The sequence below is a fragment of the Sus scrofa genome, chromosome 1 (assembly GCF_000003025.6).
Source record: "Sus scrofa isolate TJ Tabasco breed Duroc chromosome 1, Sscrofa11.1, whole genome shotgun sequence".
NCBI classification, from domain to species: domain Eukaryota; kingdom Metazoa; phylum Chordata; class Mammalia; order Artiodactyla; family Suidae; genus Sus; species Sus scrofa.
Window position 1 is genome coordinate 265,929,652 of NC_010443.5, and position 18,415 is coordinate 265,948,066.

Here is an 18,415-nt window from a genome sequence, read left to right on the forward strand (position 1 = left end):
AACGAATCCGACTAGGAACCATGAGATTGCAGGTTCGATTCCTGGCGTTGCTCAGTGGGTTAAGAATCCAGTGTTGCTGTGAGCTGTGGTGTAGGTCACAGACTCGCTCAGATCTTGCATTACTGTGTCTGTGGCATAGGCCGCCAGCTGCAGCTCTGATTGGACCCCTAGCCTGGGAACTTCCATATGCTGCAGGTGTGGCCCAAAAAAAGCAAAAAAAAAAAAAAAAAAAAAAAAAAAAAGAATATGGATGAAACTCCCACCCCCTTTCTTAGATTAGGAAGGTTTCCTGAAATGACTGAGTTTCCTTATCTCAAAACCCTGAACATTCCCCACGTGAGACCCTAACCTTAAATGACTGACTTAATTAGAAATTCATCACAAAAATCGGACCAGTGTAAATAACAAACATTTATTGGTGTCACTTATGGTAGAAAAAGTTCCTACACCAGATGCACATGACCCAATTGTTAAATAGAACGTTTTTATGGTGAATACACGCCCTAACCCAGCTTTTTTACCCACTTTTGATGATAGCCAATTCCTTCTCCCCCCCCCTCCCCAAGACATGTGAGCAACTGCTAATGAAAAGCAGTAAACAGCCACTTGGGCTATAGCATTTTCAACTCCACTCCAAGGTGAAGATTCCAATTACATTCGAGACTTAAGTTCTCTCAATTTTCTCCTAACGAAAGTTCCTGAGTCCAGTATTTACAATATTACAACACTAGCAGAGCAGTGTCTACAACTCATCTTTGTCTGCTGATTCCTCATCACCAGTTGGGGGAGGGCCTGCGCTTCCATAGAGTTTGCTGATAATTGGCTGAACAATTTCTTCTAGCTCCTTCTTTTTAGCTTTGAAGTCTTCAATGTCAGCATCTTGGTGACTTTCCAGCCACTCAATCTTTTCTTCTACAGCTTTTTCCATGGTCTCCTTGTCTTCAGAGGAAAGTTTACCTCCCAGCTTTTCTTTATCTCCAATCTGATTTTTCAGAGAGTAGGCATAGCTTTCCAATTCATTTCTGGTGTCAATGCGCTCCTTGAGCTTTTTGTCCTCCTCAGCAAACTTCTCAGCATCATTAACCATCCTTTCAATTTCTTCAGGTGTCAGGCGATTTTGGTCATTGGTAATTGTGATCTTATTTTTGTTGCCTGTACCTTTGTCTTCAGCAGTCACTCGAAGAATGCCATTCACATCTATTTCAAAGGTGACTTCAATCTGCGGGACTCCACGAGGAGCAGGAGGAATTCCAGTCAAATCAAAAGTTCCCAGAAGGTGATTATCTTTTGTCAGGGGTCGCTCACCTAGGAGACACACACAAAAAAACTTGTTAGTTGTTGCCAACAAACATTAGGACACCTGGATCCCTATGCTTCACTCTCTTAGGGCGTGAAGAACAAATTTTTTTTTTTTTTTTTTTGGGCTGTTCAGCTACATGTAGAAGTTCCTGGTTTGGGGATCAAGCTGCTGCAGTGACAGTGCTGGATCCTTAACCCACTGTGCCACAAGAGAACTCCAAGTTACCAGTAACTCTTGAATTGAATTTCATCTACTTTATAGCAGTATGAACCCTTTTCTTGTTCTTGTATTTTTGCAGCCAGCTCAGAAGTTTTAATAGGAAAAGGTGCAGGATAGCTAATAAACAGATTTTAGTACTGCTTCTGCTAAACTCTACTAAACTTAGCTCCCCCACTCCACATGAAAATAGCAGGTTACTTCTCACATGAAAATAGCAGGTTACTTCTTTCCCTAGTCATTTCAATAGAATATATATATTTGTTAAAAAGTCAAGCTCTTCAAGAGTTCCCATCATGGCTCAGTGGTTAACGCATCCAACTAGGAACCATGAGGTAGGTTACAGGTTCGATCTCTGGCCTCGCTCACCAGGCTAAGGATCTGGCGTTGCCGTAAGGTGTGGTGTAGGTCGCAGACGTGGCTTGGATCTGGCAATGCTGTGCCTCTGGTGTAGGCCAGTGGCTATAGCTCTAATTAGATCCCTTGCCTGGGAACCTCCATATGCCGCAGGTGCAGCCCTCAAAAGATACAAAGACAACAACAACAAAAAAGTCAAGCTCTTCAAAAACACCACGGTAATAACAAACTTAAGCAATTACCTTCATAGACCTTGATGGTAACAGTTGGCTGATTATCAGAGGCTGTAGAAAAGATCTGAGATTTCTTAGTGGGCACCACAGTGTTCCTTGGAATCAGTTTGGTCATGACACCTCCCACGGTTTCAATACCAAGTGTAAGGGGACATACATCAAGCAGGACCAGATCACCTGCAAAGGAAGGTTAATCAAGGTTAAGTTCTAATTCAGGAGTCATAGAAGTAATAGCAGTCCCCTCGTAAGCAGTACAACTTCATCTTCGCCTTGCCATTTGGACAGGTTCTCTGCAAAGTCATTTTAGAAGCTATGAATATAGCTGCTAACAATCTTGAGACCGTGCCAGGTCTTGTCCTCACTGTATCCTTTACTAACTGTGTGACCTTGGCTGCTCATATTCTATTATTTCTAAAGCAAAATCTAATTATATTCTTCCAATCAAGCTACTGAAACACAGAGGATGCTGTGACACTGACTTACCTGTATCTTGATCACCAGAGAGTACACCAGCCTGAACAGCAGCACCGTAAGCTACAGCCTCATCTGGGTTTATGCCACGGGATGGCTCCTTGCCATTGAAGAACTCTTTAACCAGTTGTTGAATCTTTGGGATGCGAGTAGAGCCACCAACAAGAACAATTTCATCAATATCAGATTTCTTTAAATCAGAATCTTCCAGCACTTTCTGGACAGGTTTCATGGTAGAACGGAAAAGGTCCTAGAAAAAGACAATTACGGTGATGCTGTCTGTCATACTCAGGTATAATCAAAATACCTAAATGCATTGTCCCAACCTCAGAAAGTCTAACTAGATCTCATTAGCAAAGCAAAAAAAAGAAAACAAAACATACCATGTTTAGCTCTTCAAATTTGGCCCGAGTCAGGGTCTCAGAGAAGTCTTCTCCTTCATAGAAGGACTCAATTTCAATTCTTGCTTGATGCTGAGAAGACAGGGCCCGTTTGGCCTTTTCTACCTCGCGCCGGAGTTTCTGCACAGCTCTGTTGTCTTTCCGAACATCTTTGCCAGTCTTCTTCTTGTAGAGCTTGATGAAGTGTTCCATGACACGCTGGTCAAAGTCTTCTCCACCCAGGTGAGTATCTCCGTTAGTGGCCACGACTTCAAAGACACCATTATCAATGGTGAGAAGGGACACATCAAAGGTTCCACCACCCAGATCAAACACCAGGATGTTCTTCTCCCCTTCCCTCTTATCCAGGCCATAAGCAATAGCAGCTGCCGTACTGTTAGGAGAATGAAGAAAAAAAAGGAAGCTTAGTTATGTTGCCATTTTCCTATTTGGTAAATATACCATACTTTTGAATTAACACTTACGGCTCATTGATGATCCTCATGACATTCAACCCAGCAATAGTTCCAGCGTCCTTGGTTGCCTGGCGTTGGGCATCATTGAAATAGGCTGGTACAGTAACAACTGCATGAGTAACCTAAAAGGATAACAAAAGGTAATTAAATGGACTTTATCACACGGTTTAACCCTTAAGTTAGTCAAACCACCACTTTAGTTTCTAAAAAAGTTCATATTTAAGACTGATAAATATATATATATCTTTTTTTTCCTCTTGTCACACCACTGATTGAAACAAAACAACACAACATGCTGCCGCTTCACCCAAAAGTGGTGTTTTCACTCTGCCCTTTCTTGACGGCTCAGTGGGTCATTATCAAAAGGCCCTCTGAGTGCTTTTAGAAAGGTGAAGAGAGTGGTATATTTAATTTTATACCCATGTAAGGATGAAGTGATAACACAAGAAAAGTCCCTATCTTTTTGTTTAGCCAATAGTAAAGTATGCAAGTAATCAAAATTGATATACATGGATGTCATTCAGATTTTTTAAATGATAAAGGCATCTATACAACAATACAAATCAAGAATAGTAATAGTAAAACTCAACATTGTTCTAGAAATACTGACCTTCTTTCCCAAATAAGCCTCAGCAGTTTCCTTCATTTTAGTGAGAACCATGGCAGAAATTTCTTCTGGTGCAAATGTCTTTGTTTGCCCACCTCCAATATCAACTTGAATATATGGTTTAGTTTTCTTCTCAACCACCTATTTTAAAGAATAACTATTATTTTCAGAACTAGGAGCACTGCCATTACCAACTAAAAAGAGGATTGCCTGAGACCCACTTCCTCCCATAGTTTGGTTGACTTTGGTCCCCTGGAACCGAATACTTCAGGAGTATTGGTGCCTTACAATTTCAAGCCTCTTCGGTTTTAATAAGTCTCTTAATTCCCCCACTATCTACGGACAAAACAGTTACATGACATTTCTTTGCCAACCTTATTGTCTTAAGTTCTGTAACACATTAAAACTATCAAACAAAACTTTCTATTATACACATTATGTCTGTACCCTTTTTGATAGTCTCTGCACCGTTTTTCAGGAACTTCTTAAATACTCCCACCACCACCCACTTTCTATCTAGATGAGAAAACCCAGTCGAACCTTGAAAGGCAGGAACTTGATGTCTTGCTGCACAGACGGGTCATTCCATGTCCGGCCGATGAGCCGCTTGGCGTCGAAGACCGTGTTCTCAGGATTAGAGGTGAGCTGGTTCTTGGCTGCATCGCCGATCAGACGCTCCCCTTCAGGAGTGAAGGCCACATATGACGGCGTGATGCGGTTGCCCTGATCGTTGGCGATGATCTCCACACGGCCATTCTTGAACACCCCAACGCTGGCGGAAAAACCGAGGCAGCAATCAGCACCACGACGCTCAGGAAACCACGCCCCGTTCTCCCCTTTCCACCAACCCCACTTACCACGAGTAGGTGGTGCCCAGGTCGATGCCGACCACCGTGCCCACATCCTCCTTCTTGTCCTCCTCCTCCGGCCGCGCCGCGCCGAGCAGCAGCAGCACTGCAGCCACCAGGGACAGCTTCATCTTGCGGGCGCCGTCGGCCAGTCAGTCAGTCAGCAGGCAGGGCTTCGCAAGCAAACCGATCACAAGCCGCACCACCGGAGCGCACCAACGTTACCGAGCTGAGGACAATAGGGCCCGAAATCAGGAGGAGAGGGGACAAGGCAATTGGCAGGTCTGGAAAGGCAGGCCGCGGCACTTACCTCTCACACACACGGAAAGCCAACTCGATGCGTCTGTGATGTCTTGGCCAGCGTCGACCGCACCGTCGCCTGCTCCGCTTATATACCCTCCCCCCAGCCCCGTCGTGGAGGCCGCTGATTGGCTAGGGCACTGCTCGTTGGAGGCCACTGATTGGTCCAGGCCAACAAGCTGGCCGCCGCGGATTCGAAGCGGCCTCCTCCGCAATTAACGTCACAGCTACGCCCCCCGGGTGGACTCATTGGCTGCTGGGCGCGCCCAACAAACACCAATGGGAGGCAACATCCGCCCGGTGCTCCGGCCCCATTGGTTTCGCAACTGCCTGTCCGTGACGCGACCTCTCACCCCGAGGCTGTTTCCGCCGGTAACTGGTGAAGTCCCTCCTCTACGCTGGGCCTTGAGGGGCCGCGGCCGGTCCAGCATGCTTGATTCCCCCGAGGCGGTGGGACTTAAGCCTTTTGCCCCTTTCTTGCCCGGTGGCTTGCCCTTCCTCCGTCCGTCCCGAGGGATGCGGCTCTTCCTCCTCCTGGCCTCCATCCCATTCCAGGCAGGAAAGTGTCAGCGTAGAGGCTTTGAATCGCCTCAGGACAAATTTCTCTGCCCTTTCATAGCCACAACCGGCAGTAGAATGTCCAAGCCCCACGGCCGCTATCTTTGTCTTTTCCAGGCCTCTGTACATTGCCTTGCCCCTTTGTAAGTCTCAGGACGGGCCTGGGCAAAGTAATTGACTCCCAGCCCTGAATCCCCTCCCCACGGTGGCAGTTCTCTCCTGAAAAGCTTACTAATGCCATCCGGGGATGTGTCATTTTTCTAACTTGTCACCCCTTGTGTTCCCCTTCCCTGCCCATCGTTTCCCTTTGTGGCTCAGGTTATGATTTGCAAGGCCTTGCTCATCCTTTATGCCTTACCACCTTCACTCTGCCTGGAAGAGGTCTGATTGTACTTAAACGTATTTGTTAGGCAAAGACATCTTCATAATACCTTGTATAACATTCTGTAGCAAAAAAGATAAAGGCTACTATTTACTTCAGGCTTACTATGTGCCAAGCATTATTCTGTTTCCTGTGTGAATTGGTCCTTATAGTTCAATAATTGGCATTTCCCATTTTCCAGATGAGAAAATTTAGATCAAAAGAGATTAACTGGTTTAATGTGATAGAACTGGTTAGTGATAAGAGTTAGGATTGGTAACCAATCAATTTGCCCTCATTAACCAATGCCCTTAACAATTTAAAAATTAAGTTCATTCATTCAACAAATGTTTTTAGAGGACCTACCGGAGACAGGCCAAAGGCCTCATAAAAACTGTTTTGAGATGCTTACAGAAAATTTGTGAGACTTAGAGTCAGGAATTACTCCAGTAATTTTTTACACTAAATGGTTTCTTGAGATTCATTGGTATGTGCAATATTGTATCCAAATAACACCGAAAAATCTTACACACAGTTGACTAAGATTCTGAGTGGAGGAGTCAGCACTCAAGAATTTTCCTTTTTCCTTTAGTGCTCCTCAAAGGTTATACTGGTGACTCAGAGTTGACTCCATTCGTGCTATAGATGTTACATCATCCATCTCTTTCAACAGTGTTTGTAACAGTGCTGTAACACTGACCCTTCTTCAGGTTGCATCAGTCCACTTATCAAGCAGAAATCACCATTCAGCCACATTACAGCTACATATAATTTCAAGCAAATTTTCTCTGTATATCATAATCCATATCCATTAAAAATAGAGCTCTTAAGAGGCTGCCACTGTGACACAACGGTATTGACACCATCTTGGGAGCACTGGGACACAGGTTCAATCCTGGGACCAGCACAGTGGGTTAAGGATCTGGTGTTGCCACAGCTGCAGCTTAGGTCACAAACTGCAGCTCGAATCTGACCCCTGACCTGGGAACTCCATATGCCATGAGGCAGCCAAAAAAGAAAAGAAAAAAAAAAAAAAGAGCTCTCAATTTCAGCTTCATCTTTGATTGATGGAGTAACCTTTGCAACTCCCCTTTTTCTAAGATTTAGAAAAATGATATTTGGCTAACTTCCAAAGGGAATTGAGTATATTGGTGTTTGTAGTATCTTTTAAAAAACAAAATATTAGGGATTCTTATATATATTTTATATGTATGTATAATAGTATATTCCCAAGTGTGATCGTTTATGGATTGAATATGAAAGTGTGTAGGTAAATCTAGTTTGCTGAATGTTAAATGTCAATAATAAGCAATTCTGAGGAACAAAAACCAGGCAGGAGGCATAACTCTCCCAGACTTCAGGCAATATTATAAAGCCATAGTAATCAAGACAGTGTGGTACTGGTACCAAAACACATACGGACCAATGGAACATAATAGAGACCCCAGAAATAAACCCAGACATCTGTGGTCAATTAATCTTTGACAAAGGAGGTAAGAACATAAAATGGGGAAAAGACAGTCTTTTCAGCAAGTATTGCTGGGAAACCCAGACAGCTGCATGCAAATCAGTGAAACTAGAACACGCCCTCACACCATGCACAAAAATAAACTCAAAATGGCTTAACGACTTAAATATGAGACAAGACACCATCAAACTCCTGGAAGAGAACATAGGCAAAACATTCTCTGATATCAACCTTACAAATGTTTTCTCAGGTTATTCTCCCAAGGCAACAGAAATAAAAGCAAAAATAAACCAATGGGACCTAATCAAACTGACAAGCTTTTGCACAGCAAAGGAAACCAGAAAGAAAACAAAAAGACAACTTACAAAATGGGAGAAAATAATTTCAAATGATGCAACTGACAAGGGATTAATCTCTAAAGTATACAAGCAACTTACACAACAGCAAAAAAGGCAACAACCCAATTGAAAAATGGGCAAAAGACCTGAATAGACATTTCTCCAAGGAAGCTGCAGCTCCGACTGGACCCTAGCCTGGGAACCTCCATATGCCGCAGATGAAGCCCTAAAAAGCAAAAAAAAAAAAAAAAAAAAAAAAAAAGTTACTTTTCTTTATTGTTATTGTCCTTAGAATTTAACTACATAAATTTATGTCCTCAAACATCATGGCTTAGTTTCACCTGGTTTTTACTTGACAGAAGTGGAGTCCAAGAGTATGCATTTGTTTGTGTCTGGCTTTTTTCACTCATTTTTAAAAAAGTTTTATCCTTATTGTTATGTGTAGCTCTAATTCATTAATTTTCAAATGTATAGTATTCCTATACAAAATTAGTGTCATATTTAGCATTTTGGCTACTACAAACTATGCTGCTATAAACATTCTTCTACATGTTTCTTGGTACACACAGGCATGAATTCCTCTATGTATATGACCAGGGTTAGAATTTATGGATTGAAAGGTTTAAATATGTTCAGCTTTAGCAGATCATAGCAAACTGCTTTCCAAATGTACACTCTCACCAGAAGTTTATGAGAATTTCAGGTGTCCACATCATTGTCAACAGTTGATACATTTTTTTTTAGGTAGGGCTGCACCTGTGGCATATGGAAGTTCTCCGGTCGAATCAGAGCTTTAGCTGCCGGCCTATGCCACAGCCACAGGAACACCAGATCCGAGCAATGTCTGCGACTTAGACCACAGTTCATGGCAGATCCTTAACCCACTGAGCAAGGCCAGGGATTGAACCCTTGTCCTCATGGATACTAGTCAGATTTGTTTCTGCTGAGCCAGATGGGAACTCCACTAGTTGGCTTCTTAACCAGCTGAGCCGCAACAGGAACTCTGATACAAACTTTTTTTTGTCATTTATTTTTTATTTTATTTTTATTTTTATTTTTTGAGGGCCACACCCACAGCATATGGAAGTTCCCAGGCTAGGGGGTCTAATTGGAACTGTGGCTGCTGGCCTACACCACAGCAACGCTAGATCAGAGCCACGTCTGCAACCTACACCGCAGTTCACAGCAACAGTTAACTCACTGAGCAGGGGCCAGGGATTGAACCAGGGTCCTCATGGATACTAGTCGGGTATGTTACTATGAGTTACGACAGGAAATCCTCTGATACAAACTTTTTATCTGACAGTCTAGGGCATGTGTACTGGCTTCTCATTGTAGGTTTTTTTTTTTTTTTTTTTTTTTTTTTTTTTTTTTTTTTCTAAATCAATGTCTCTTATTAGTTCCTTAAAAGGAGATGTTATTAGCTAATGGCAGTTCAGTTGCCTTTTGAAAATTATTATTTTGATGTGATTTTAATAGAAAAGTCCAAATATTAATCACCTGTATTTTCCCCCTTGGTCTATATGTAAGGCCACAGATTGAATGGTTAATAAGATACCTACGTTACTTACAGATAGATCAATTCAGCAAATATTTGTTGAACTCTTCACACATCCATGGGAAAGTTCAGGAGGAAAAAATAAGAACAGGGTCTACCACATGTATTCCTTTGTTCATAGATTTTCTTTTGTCATATATTTTACACATGCTCTCACAGGGTTAGTCTTGTTTAATCTTTTAAAATTCCTCATTGTAGTTTTAATTTTAATTTCCCTTATCACAAATGGAGTTGTATACTTTTTCACATGTTTATTGCACACTTTTTCAATAAAAAGTTTTCACATTTTTATCGGTCATTCTCAGTCCTTTTTTAAACATTAGGTAGACGTTAATACAAAAAGCATCTGTTAAATGCCTTTTTGTGGGAGATATAAATCAGATGAGCAATCCAGTTATTTTTCACCTAAGTTTCTTGCAGTGTTTTGAATGAGTAAAGTTAGAACCAAAATTTGCATGTAACAGTAAGTTTAACAAGAGTCTTTTTTTGCCCTTATTTCCATACCAAAATTTTTGTAGTCTTATAACTCTTTAAAGAAAAATTAAATCTCATTTTCCTCTAAATCAATTTTTGCTGTGAAGATAGTTTTAATTTTTCTATTTTTTCCCATTTTTAAAAATTTTATTAGAGTTGATTTACAAGGTTGTGATCAGTTCTGCTGTTCAACAAAGTGATTCAGTTATACTTTATACACACATTCCTTCTCTTTCAGATTCTTTTCCCACATAGATTATCACAGGGAATATATTGGGCAGAATTCTCTGTGCCATACAGCAGGTCCCCGTTGGCCAATCTCTCCTTATACTTCAGAGTGCACATGCCGATCCCAACCCCCAAGTGCCTACCCACCCCCACAAGTCCCTTTGGTAACCATACATTTTTCAAAGTCTGTTAAGTCTATAACTGTTCTGCAAATAAGTTCATTCGTACCCTTTTTTTTTTTTAAGATTCCCTATATATGTGGTATCATATGATGTTTGTCTTTCACTATCTGCCTAACTTCACTTAGTATGATAATTTCTAGGTCCATCCACGTTGCTGTGATTTCTTTTTCTTTTTTTCTTTTCTTTTTCTTTTTTTGTCATGCCCATGGCATGTGGAAATTCCTGGGTCAGGGTTCAAACCCTAGCCACATCAGCAACCCAAGCCACTGCAGTGACAATGCTGATACTTAACCTGCTGAGCCACCAGGGAACTCTGACTTCTTTTCTTTTTTCTTTTGTCTTTTTAGGGCCGCACCCGTGGCATATGGAGGTTCCCAGGCTAGGGGTCTACTCGGAGCTATAGCTGCCAGCCTACACTACAGCCACAGCCATAGCAACAGTAACACCAGATCTGAGTCATGTCTGTGACCTATACCACAGCTCACAGCAACACCAGATCCTTAACCCACTGAGGGAGGCCAGAGATCGAACCTGCTTCCTCATGGATCCTAGCTGGGTTCATCAACCACTGAGCCACAATGGGAACTCCTAACTTCTCTTCTGAAGTTGTTCATTTCTCTATTGAGTTATTTTACAATTAGTTAATTATTCATATTCTAGGTATTAATCGTTTTTTCAGTTATATGTGTTGCAAATATCTTTTTCCTATTCTGTGGCATTTGTTTTTATTCTCTTAATGGTGTTTTTAGAAACCGTTTAATTTTGAGGGGTTCCGCTTGTGGCTCAGTGGCTAACGAATCTGACTAGGAACCATGAGGTTGCGGGTTCGATCCCTGGCCTTTCTCAGTGGGTTAAGGATCCGGCGTTGCTGTGAGCTGTGGTATGGGTCACAGATTCGGCTCGGATGCTGAGTTGCTGTGGCTCTGGCGTAGGCCGATGGCTACAGCTCCGATTGGACCTCTAGCCTGGGAACCTCCATATGCCGTGGGAGCGGCCCAAGAAATCGCAGAACAAAAAAACAAAAAAAAAACAACCCCAAAAAAACCTGTTTAATTTTGAAAGAAGTGTAGACTTTCAGAGAGTCACAAAAATAGTAGAATCCCATGTACTCTTCACTCGGCTGCCTTCAATGGTGATATCTTTTTTTTTTTTGGCCACACTCAGGGCATATGGAATCTGCATCAAATCTGAGTCACAGCTGTGGCAACACCAGATCCTTAACCCATTGTGCCAGGCTGGGGATTAAGTCCATGCCGCCACAGAGAAAATTCGGATCCTTAACCCACTGCACCACAGTGGAACTCCCAACAGTGATTTCTTATACAGTTGGAAAAACTAGGAAATTGACACGGTACATTCCTTTTAACTAGACCACAGATCATGTTCAGTTTTCATCATCTTTTTCGCCTGTAGGTATGTGTATGTTTATTTGTATATAGTTCTATACAGTTTTATCTTACATATAGATTCATGTAAACATCACCAAAATCAAGTCATGGAACTTAATGCTATTTTTTTCTTTTTGGCCATGTCCATGGCATGTGGAAATTCCCAGGTCAGAGACTGAACCCTCACCACAGCAGTAACCCTTGCCACAGCAGTGGTAATGCCGTATTCTTAACCTACCGTGCCAAGTGGGAGCTCCCTTAATACTATTTTTGATGAGCAGATATTTTGACAGACAGAAACTTATCAACGTTCCTTTTATCACTGTGCTTCTTTTTTCTTGGGGTGGGGAGCCCTGCACCCAGGCATATGGAGGTTCCCAGGCTAGGGGTCGAATTGGAGCTGTAGCTGTCAGCCTATGCCAGCCACAGCAACATGGGATCTGAGTTGCGTCTGTGACTTACACCACAGCTCATGGCTCACACAGCTCATCCTTAACCCACAGAGCGAGGCCAGGGATCAAATTAGCATCCTAATGGATACTAGTCAGCTTCGTTTTTGCTGAGCCAGGGATGGGATCTCCCCCGGGCCAGGGTTTGAACCCATGCTACGGCAGTGACTCAAGCCGATGCAGTGACAACACCAGATCCTTAACCCTCTGCACTACATGGGAACACTAAGAAAAATAATTTTTTATTTTTTTTAAATAATTAAAAAAAAAAAAAAAGGAAAGAGAAGGTTTTTTGTTTGTTTATTTTTGTTTTTGTTTTTTGCTTTTTAGGGCCAAACCCGAGGCATATGGAGGTTCTCAGGCTAGGGGTCAAATCAGAGCTACAACTGCTGGCCTACACTACAGTCACAGCAACGCGGGGTCCGAGCCTCATCTGTGACCTACACCACAGCTCATGGCAATGCCAGACCCTTAACCCACTGAGTGAGGCCAGGGATCAAACCTGCAACTTCATGGTTCTTAGATCCGTTTCTGTTGCGCCACGATGGGAAAGAGAAGTTTTAGGCTAGATTTTATTGGGCTGAAGAGCAAGTTGCATGATTTATGACCCTGTTCTACAGGAATCACTTTCTTCATTTCCAGTATTTTGAAGTTTTAGGGTTTTATCTGTTGCCCTGAATCAAGCCAATAATTTTAAATTCCTTGCCAAATGTTACAAAAGCATGTGACTATATGAATTCATTGTCTCAAATTATAAGCTCCATCAGCTTCACAGTAAATTGACCTCTGAGTATCATTATTTCTGTACTGGCCAGGGGGGCCAGTGCGGGACAACCAAGGGCCCAGAGCATGGAGTAAGATTATGACTGGAGTCCTGTCCTTTCTTTACTTTCTCTTTTTTTTTTTTTTCCGCTTTTTAAGGCCACAGTTACAGCATATGGAAGTTTCCAAGCTAGAGGTCAAATTGGAGTACAGCTGCCAGGCAACGCCACAGCCACAGCAACACCAAATCCAAGCCAGGTTTGTAACCTACACCACAGCTCATGGCAATGCCGGATCCTTAACTCAATGAGCAAGGCCAGGGATTGAACCCTCATTCTCATGGATGCTAGTCAGATTCATTACTTCTGAGCCACGATGGGAACTCCTCTGTCCTTTACTTTCAATTGAGCTGTTCCAAAGTGCAGAAAGGATTTTATGAAGCATACTTTCTGCCACCTGTATGTAGGACAGCTTCCATGATTGTCTGTCTAGATTTTCTGGAGCTTTAGAAAAATTTTCCCATTAAGAATCAGCATATTGAAGTTCCTGTCGTGGCGCAGTGGTTAATGGATCCAATTAGGAACCATGAGGTTTGGGTTCAATCCCTGGCCTTGCTCAGTGGGTTAAGGATCCGGCGTTGCCATGAGCTGTGATGTAGGTCACAGATGCGGCTTGGATCAGGCGTTGCTGTGTCTGTGGCCTAAGCCAGCGGCTACAGCTCAGATTAGACCCCTAGCCTGGGAACTTCCATATGCTGCAGGAAGTGGCCCTAGAAAAGGCAAAGGAAAAAAAAAAAAAAAAGAATTAGCATAGTATGTAGTTAATTCACATGTATTTTTTTGTTGTTGTTATTCAAAATGGGATGAGTCAACCTAAATGTCCATCAATATGGGATGCTAAATTAACTAGGGTAGATTATACCATGGAAATCTTGTGTAGAGTTCAAAACAATGAGGTAGATGTTTATGTATCAATATGGAAAGATGATGGGTTTATTATTACATGAAAAAAGCAAGTTAGAGACTATGGAGCAGTACGTATAATGTGATTCTATTTGTGCTAAATACCCCCTCCAAAATCTGGGCAGATACCTATTAAGCTGAGAAGATTGTCTGCTTCTGGGTGGAACTGGATGGAAAGCAAGAGGAACTTCTCACTTGTTTGTATTGCATACTTTTATTTTTGCTTTTTAGGGCCAAACCCAAGGCATATAGAAGTTCCCAGGCTAGAGGTCAAATCTGAGCTACAGATACCAGCCTATGCTGCAGCCACAGCAATGTGGGATCCGAGCTGCATCTCCGACCTACACCATAGTTCACGGCAATGCCGGATCCCCAACCCACTGAGTGAGGCCAGGGATTGAACCTCCATCTTCATGGATACTAGTCGGATTCGTTTCCGCTGAGCCATGATGGGAACTCCCTTGAATACCTTTTTTTTAAGAACAGGAATTAATTCCTACATTACTTGTCAGACTGAAAATAAATTTTGGGAAAGAAATGGAGTAAACAAAAAGTGGCTAAATTAGCCTTTACCATTGAAGGTTTGCCTGCTGTTTGAGTTGGAACTATGTCAAAGTATCAAATTTTTTGTTTTGCTTTATGGTGCAAAGCTTTGAACGGCATCCTTTGGTTTTATCCTCGTTACAGCCAGATGGGATAGATAGGGTTGGTGACATCTCCATTTTACAGTTGAAAATACAGTCTCAGAGTTCATTCGCAGGAAAATTATGAATTCTCTGCTGTATTCGTTTCTATCCATGTTATTACTATTACCTATCATCTATTTATAATTTAATTGACTCTTTCAGATGAGATACCAAGATTAATCTTTGCACAGGCTCCAGCTGTCTACAGCCAAGTGTACTACAGCTTTAAACTAATTCACTTCCCAAACTATGTGCCAAATAGATAAAATTGCATCATAGATGCAAGTCCTTGTTTTTTTCCCTTTCATCTTGCTCTCCCTCTTCCTAATCTTTCTTTTTGGATATGTCTCTGTTTTTCTTTCTGGTGTGGTTTGCTCTTCATTAACTGTCACATTTCTTTCCTAAATATAGATGCATAATAACTGAAATGTTACTTTTCCCAGGGACACGTACTGCTTTCTTTTTTTGCCACACCCACAGCATGTGGAAATTCCCTGGCCAGGGGTCCAACCCGAACCACAGCAGTGACCTGAGTCACAGCAGTGACAACACTAGATCCTTCACCTGCTAGGCCACCAGGGAACTCCTGCATGTACTTTTTTTTTTTTTTTTTTGTCTTTCTGCCATTTCCTGGGCCGCTCCCACGGCATATGGAGGTTCCCAGGCTAGGGGTCTAATCGGAGCTGCAGCTGCCAGCCTACACCAGAGCCACAGCAACGTGGGATCCGAGCCGCGTCTGCAACCTACACTACAGCTCACGGCAACGCCGGATCCTTAACCTACTGAGCAAGGGCAGGGATCAAACCGGCAACCTCATGGTTCCTAGTCGGTTTCACTAAGCACTGCGCCACGACGGGAACGCCTACTTTTTAATTAGTATCTCTGTGAGGAACTGCCTCCCAACCCAAACAAATGCAGGTATTGGATGAAAGGATCAGATACTCCGCTCTAACACCTACAATTCAATGCTTCTATCCTTTATGATAACATTCAAGAGGCATTCATGGACATGAGAAAAAATATTTTTGTCCAGAAATACTTGCCAAAGTCAGATCACTTGGCACAGCACCTACTTTCTTATCTCCAAGACTGGCTATGCATAAATGGAAGGAAAGGGAACATTAAAAAAATTCTGAGAGGAGTTTGAGTTACTTAGCAGGTTATGAACCCAGCTAGTATCTATAAGGATGTGGGTTCAATCCTTGGCCTCACTCAGTAGGTTAAAGATCTGGTGTTGCCGTAAGCTGTGGTGTAGGTTGGTTCCGATTAGACCCCTAGCCTGGGAACCTCCAAATGCCTCAAGTGCAGCTCTAAAAAGTAAAAAACAACAACAACAACAAAAAAAAACCCCAAAAAACCTGCGTTTGTTACTCCTCTCTGCTTCTGTGGCAAAGCAGTCTGGAGGGTATGAGGTTAAGAGCCTGAAGAACTGGGCTCTAATCAAGATCCAGTGTGAATTCCATGACTGTGGGCAAGTAACTTCATGTCCCTGTATGTCACAGAAAGCTGAGTGATGTAGTGGAAAGAAAAGGGCTTTGGTTTACTGTTTATTCATCCCATTCATTTTTTTTTTTAAAGGACATATATGCATTATATCCCAGGTAGTCTGGCAGGTTCTAGAGAGACAGTGGTAAGATGGAGTTCTCTGCCTTCCAGCAATACTATTTATTGATTTTGAGCATCTTTTTATTTATTTTTAAAATTATTTATTTATTTATTTTTGTAGGGCCGCACTTAAGCACATGTAAGTTCCCAGGCTAGGGGTCGAATCGGAGCTGCAGCTGCTGGCCTATGCCAAGCCACAGAAATGCAGGATCTGGGCCTCGTATTCAACCTACAACACAGCTCACAGCAATGCCAGATCCTTAACCCACTGAACAAGGGCAGGGATCGAACCACATCCATATAGATATTATTCAGTTTCTTAATCCACTGAGCCACAACGCAAACTCCTCCCATTCGTTATTTCCTTCTTAAAGTCATGGCTCTTCAATATGATGAAGACTTTTGCCAGAAATCTGGAATTATCCTTTTACTCTAAATTGTAAACCATGTCCTCTTACTTTTTAATTCCCTTGTTGCTTTGGACAATGTTTTGTAACAGAGCTGAAGTTACTTTTTTTTTTTTTTTTTTTTTTTTTTTTGCGTTTTAGCGCCACACCCGCAGCACATAGAACTTCCCAGGCTAGGGGTCAATTGGAGCTCCAGCTGCCAGCCTACACCACAGCTCACAGCAGCGCCAGATCCTACTGAGCGAGGTCAGGGATTGAACCTGCATCCTCATGGATACTAGTCTGGTTGGTAACTGTTGAGCCACAATGGGAACTCCCAGGAATAATTTTTGATCAGTTGAATTCTTCTTTTCTTTTTGGTTGTACCTGTGGCATGTGACAATTTCCAGGTCAGGGGTAGAACCCATACCGCATCTGGGACCAGAGCTATAACAGTGACAACACTGGGTCCTTAACCTGCTGTGCCACCAGGGAACTTCTGCATTGATTCTAGAATCAGGTGAATGGCAATATGACAGCAATTATACCTGACCAGCTTACCAAAGAATGTTCTTTTTTTTTTTTTTTTCTTCTTTTTATGGTCACACTTGCAAAATATGGAAGTTCCTGTGCTAGGAGTCAAATTGGAGCTGCAGCACCAGCACACAACAGCCACAGCAATGCCAAATCCAAGCTGCATCTGCGACCTGTACTGCAGCTGGCAGCAATGCCAGATCCTTAAACCACCAAGCAAGCCCAGGGATTAAACCTGCATCCTCATAGACACTATCTGGGCTTCTTAACCTGCTGAACCATTTTATTACCATTCTCGTGGTAATAAAATGAGGTGATAAATCTGATGCAGATTTTGACAAGTTTTAAAGGTAATACATCAAGGAGGATGACTAAATGGAAAGCAGTCTGGGAGCTGAATCACATTTGAAATTGTTGGAAAACTGCTTGGAGATGCCTAGCGTTGGCGGATATAATCTTTGTGTTCAATTTTTGTACGGGCTGTCAAGTGGAAAATGTTCTATATTGCTCCAGGCAGCATAACCACTAGCAGTGGAAGGAAGTAAAAGGGAAGTAGATTTTGGTTCAGCAGGAGGCAGAACTTACTAACATTTAAAGCTCTCCAACGATGGAGCAGGCTGCCTTACTTAAGGAAGTGAGCTCCTTGAAATCTGACCTGTTGAAATGTAAGTTGGATGACCATCTGTCTTGGAATGTACAAAACGGAATTCCTGCCCCGGCGGGTGTTGGACTAATGACCTTCAAATGTCTTCCAACTGTAAGGTTTCTATGACTGCTCAGCTCAGTTAACTTGATATTTGAATATCTCTGAATTGCTTTTTGCAAACAATTTTGTTTTAGATAAATTGTCAATCGACCTAAAAAAACTCTATGGGCAAGATTACAATCAGTAAAATTTGAGAAAAGGAGTGGGAAATCAGGTTTAAAAGTGAAAATTCAGATATCGCTAAAGGCAATTCATGACCCTTTTAACAGAAAGGAAAAGGAGGGGTGTGTGTGTGTGTTTCGAATGATGCGTTCTAGGCAAGTGACAGCTGTTATTTAAAACATAAATGCTCTAAATTGTTTTACTTTATACATACTTGCTCAGACGAATTTTTCACATCCAGCAGAACCGTATGCGGAAGCAAGGTCCGTCGTGTGACGAACAATTTTCCGGAAGCCGTCGCTTGGTACCCCAGCCGACCGAGACAGCGCCAGCTCGCAGCCGACTGTCTGGAAAAAGCGGAAGAGGCACCCCTGGCTGCCGGGTCCCGAACTACCAGTCCCAGGGGTCCCCGCGGCGCAG

General features: G+C 42.4%; 1 protein-coding gene across 2 annotated transcripts; it reads right to left on the reverse strand.

Moving 5' to 3' along the window:
• HSPA5 (heat shock protein family A (Hsp70) member 5) lies at nt 393-5,308 on the reverse strand. 2 transcript variants are annotated; one of them, XM_001927795.7, is made up of 9 exons: nt 5,199-5,308; nt 4,898-5,117; nt 4,581-4,812; nt 4,044-4,181; nt 3,443-3,555; nt 2,961-3,351; nt 2,590-2,827; nt 2,116-2,283; nt 393-1,305 (listed from the first exon to the last, which is right to left on the reverse strand). In XM_001927795.7, exons 2-9 carry the CDS (start codon nt 5,017-5,019, stop codon nt 743-745), a joined length of 1,965 nt encoding a protein of 654 aa, XP_001927830.4. In that variant the 5' UTR covers nt 5,020-5,117; nt 5,199-5,308; the 3' UTR covers nt 393-742. The 2 variants fall into 2 exon arrangements, with proteins under 2 accessions (XP_001927830.4, XP_020924489.1); XM_021068830.1 differs by having other exon boundaries at nt 4,581-5,117; nt 5,199-5,253.

Excerpts from the sequence above, each read along its gene's own strand:
- HSPA5 (XM_021068830.1), bottom strand. The coding sequence starts at position 4,943 with ATGTGGGCACGGTGGTCGGCATCGACCTGGGCACCACCTACTCGTGGT. Across the intron at positions 3,556-4,043 it reads AGGCTTATTTGGGAAAGAAG|GTTACTCATGCAGTTGTTAC; the intron begins GTCAGTATTTCT and ends TTATCCTTTTAG. Across the intron at positions 1,306-2,115 it reads TACCATCAAGGTCTATGAAG|GTGAGCGACCCCTGACAAAA; the intron begins GTAATTGCTTAA and ends TGTGTCTCCTAG.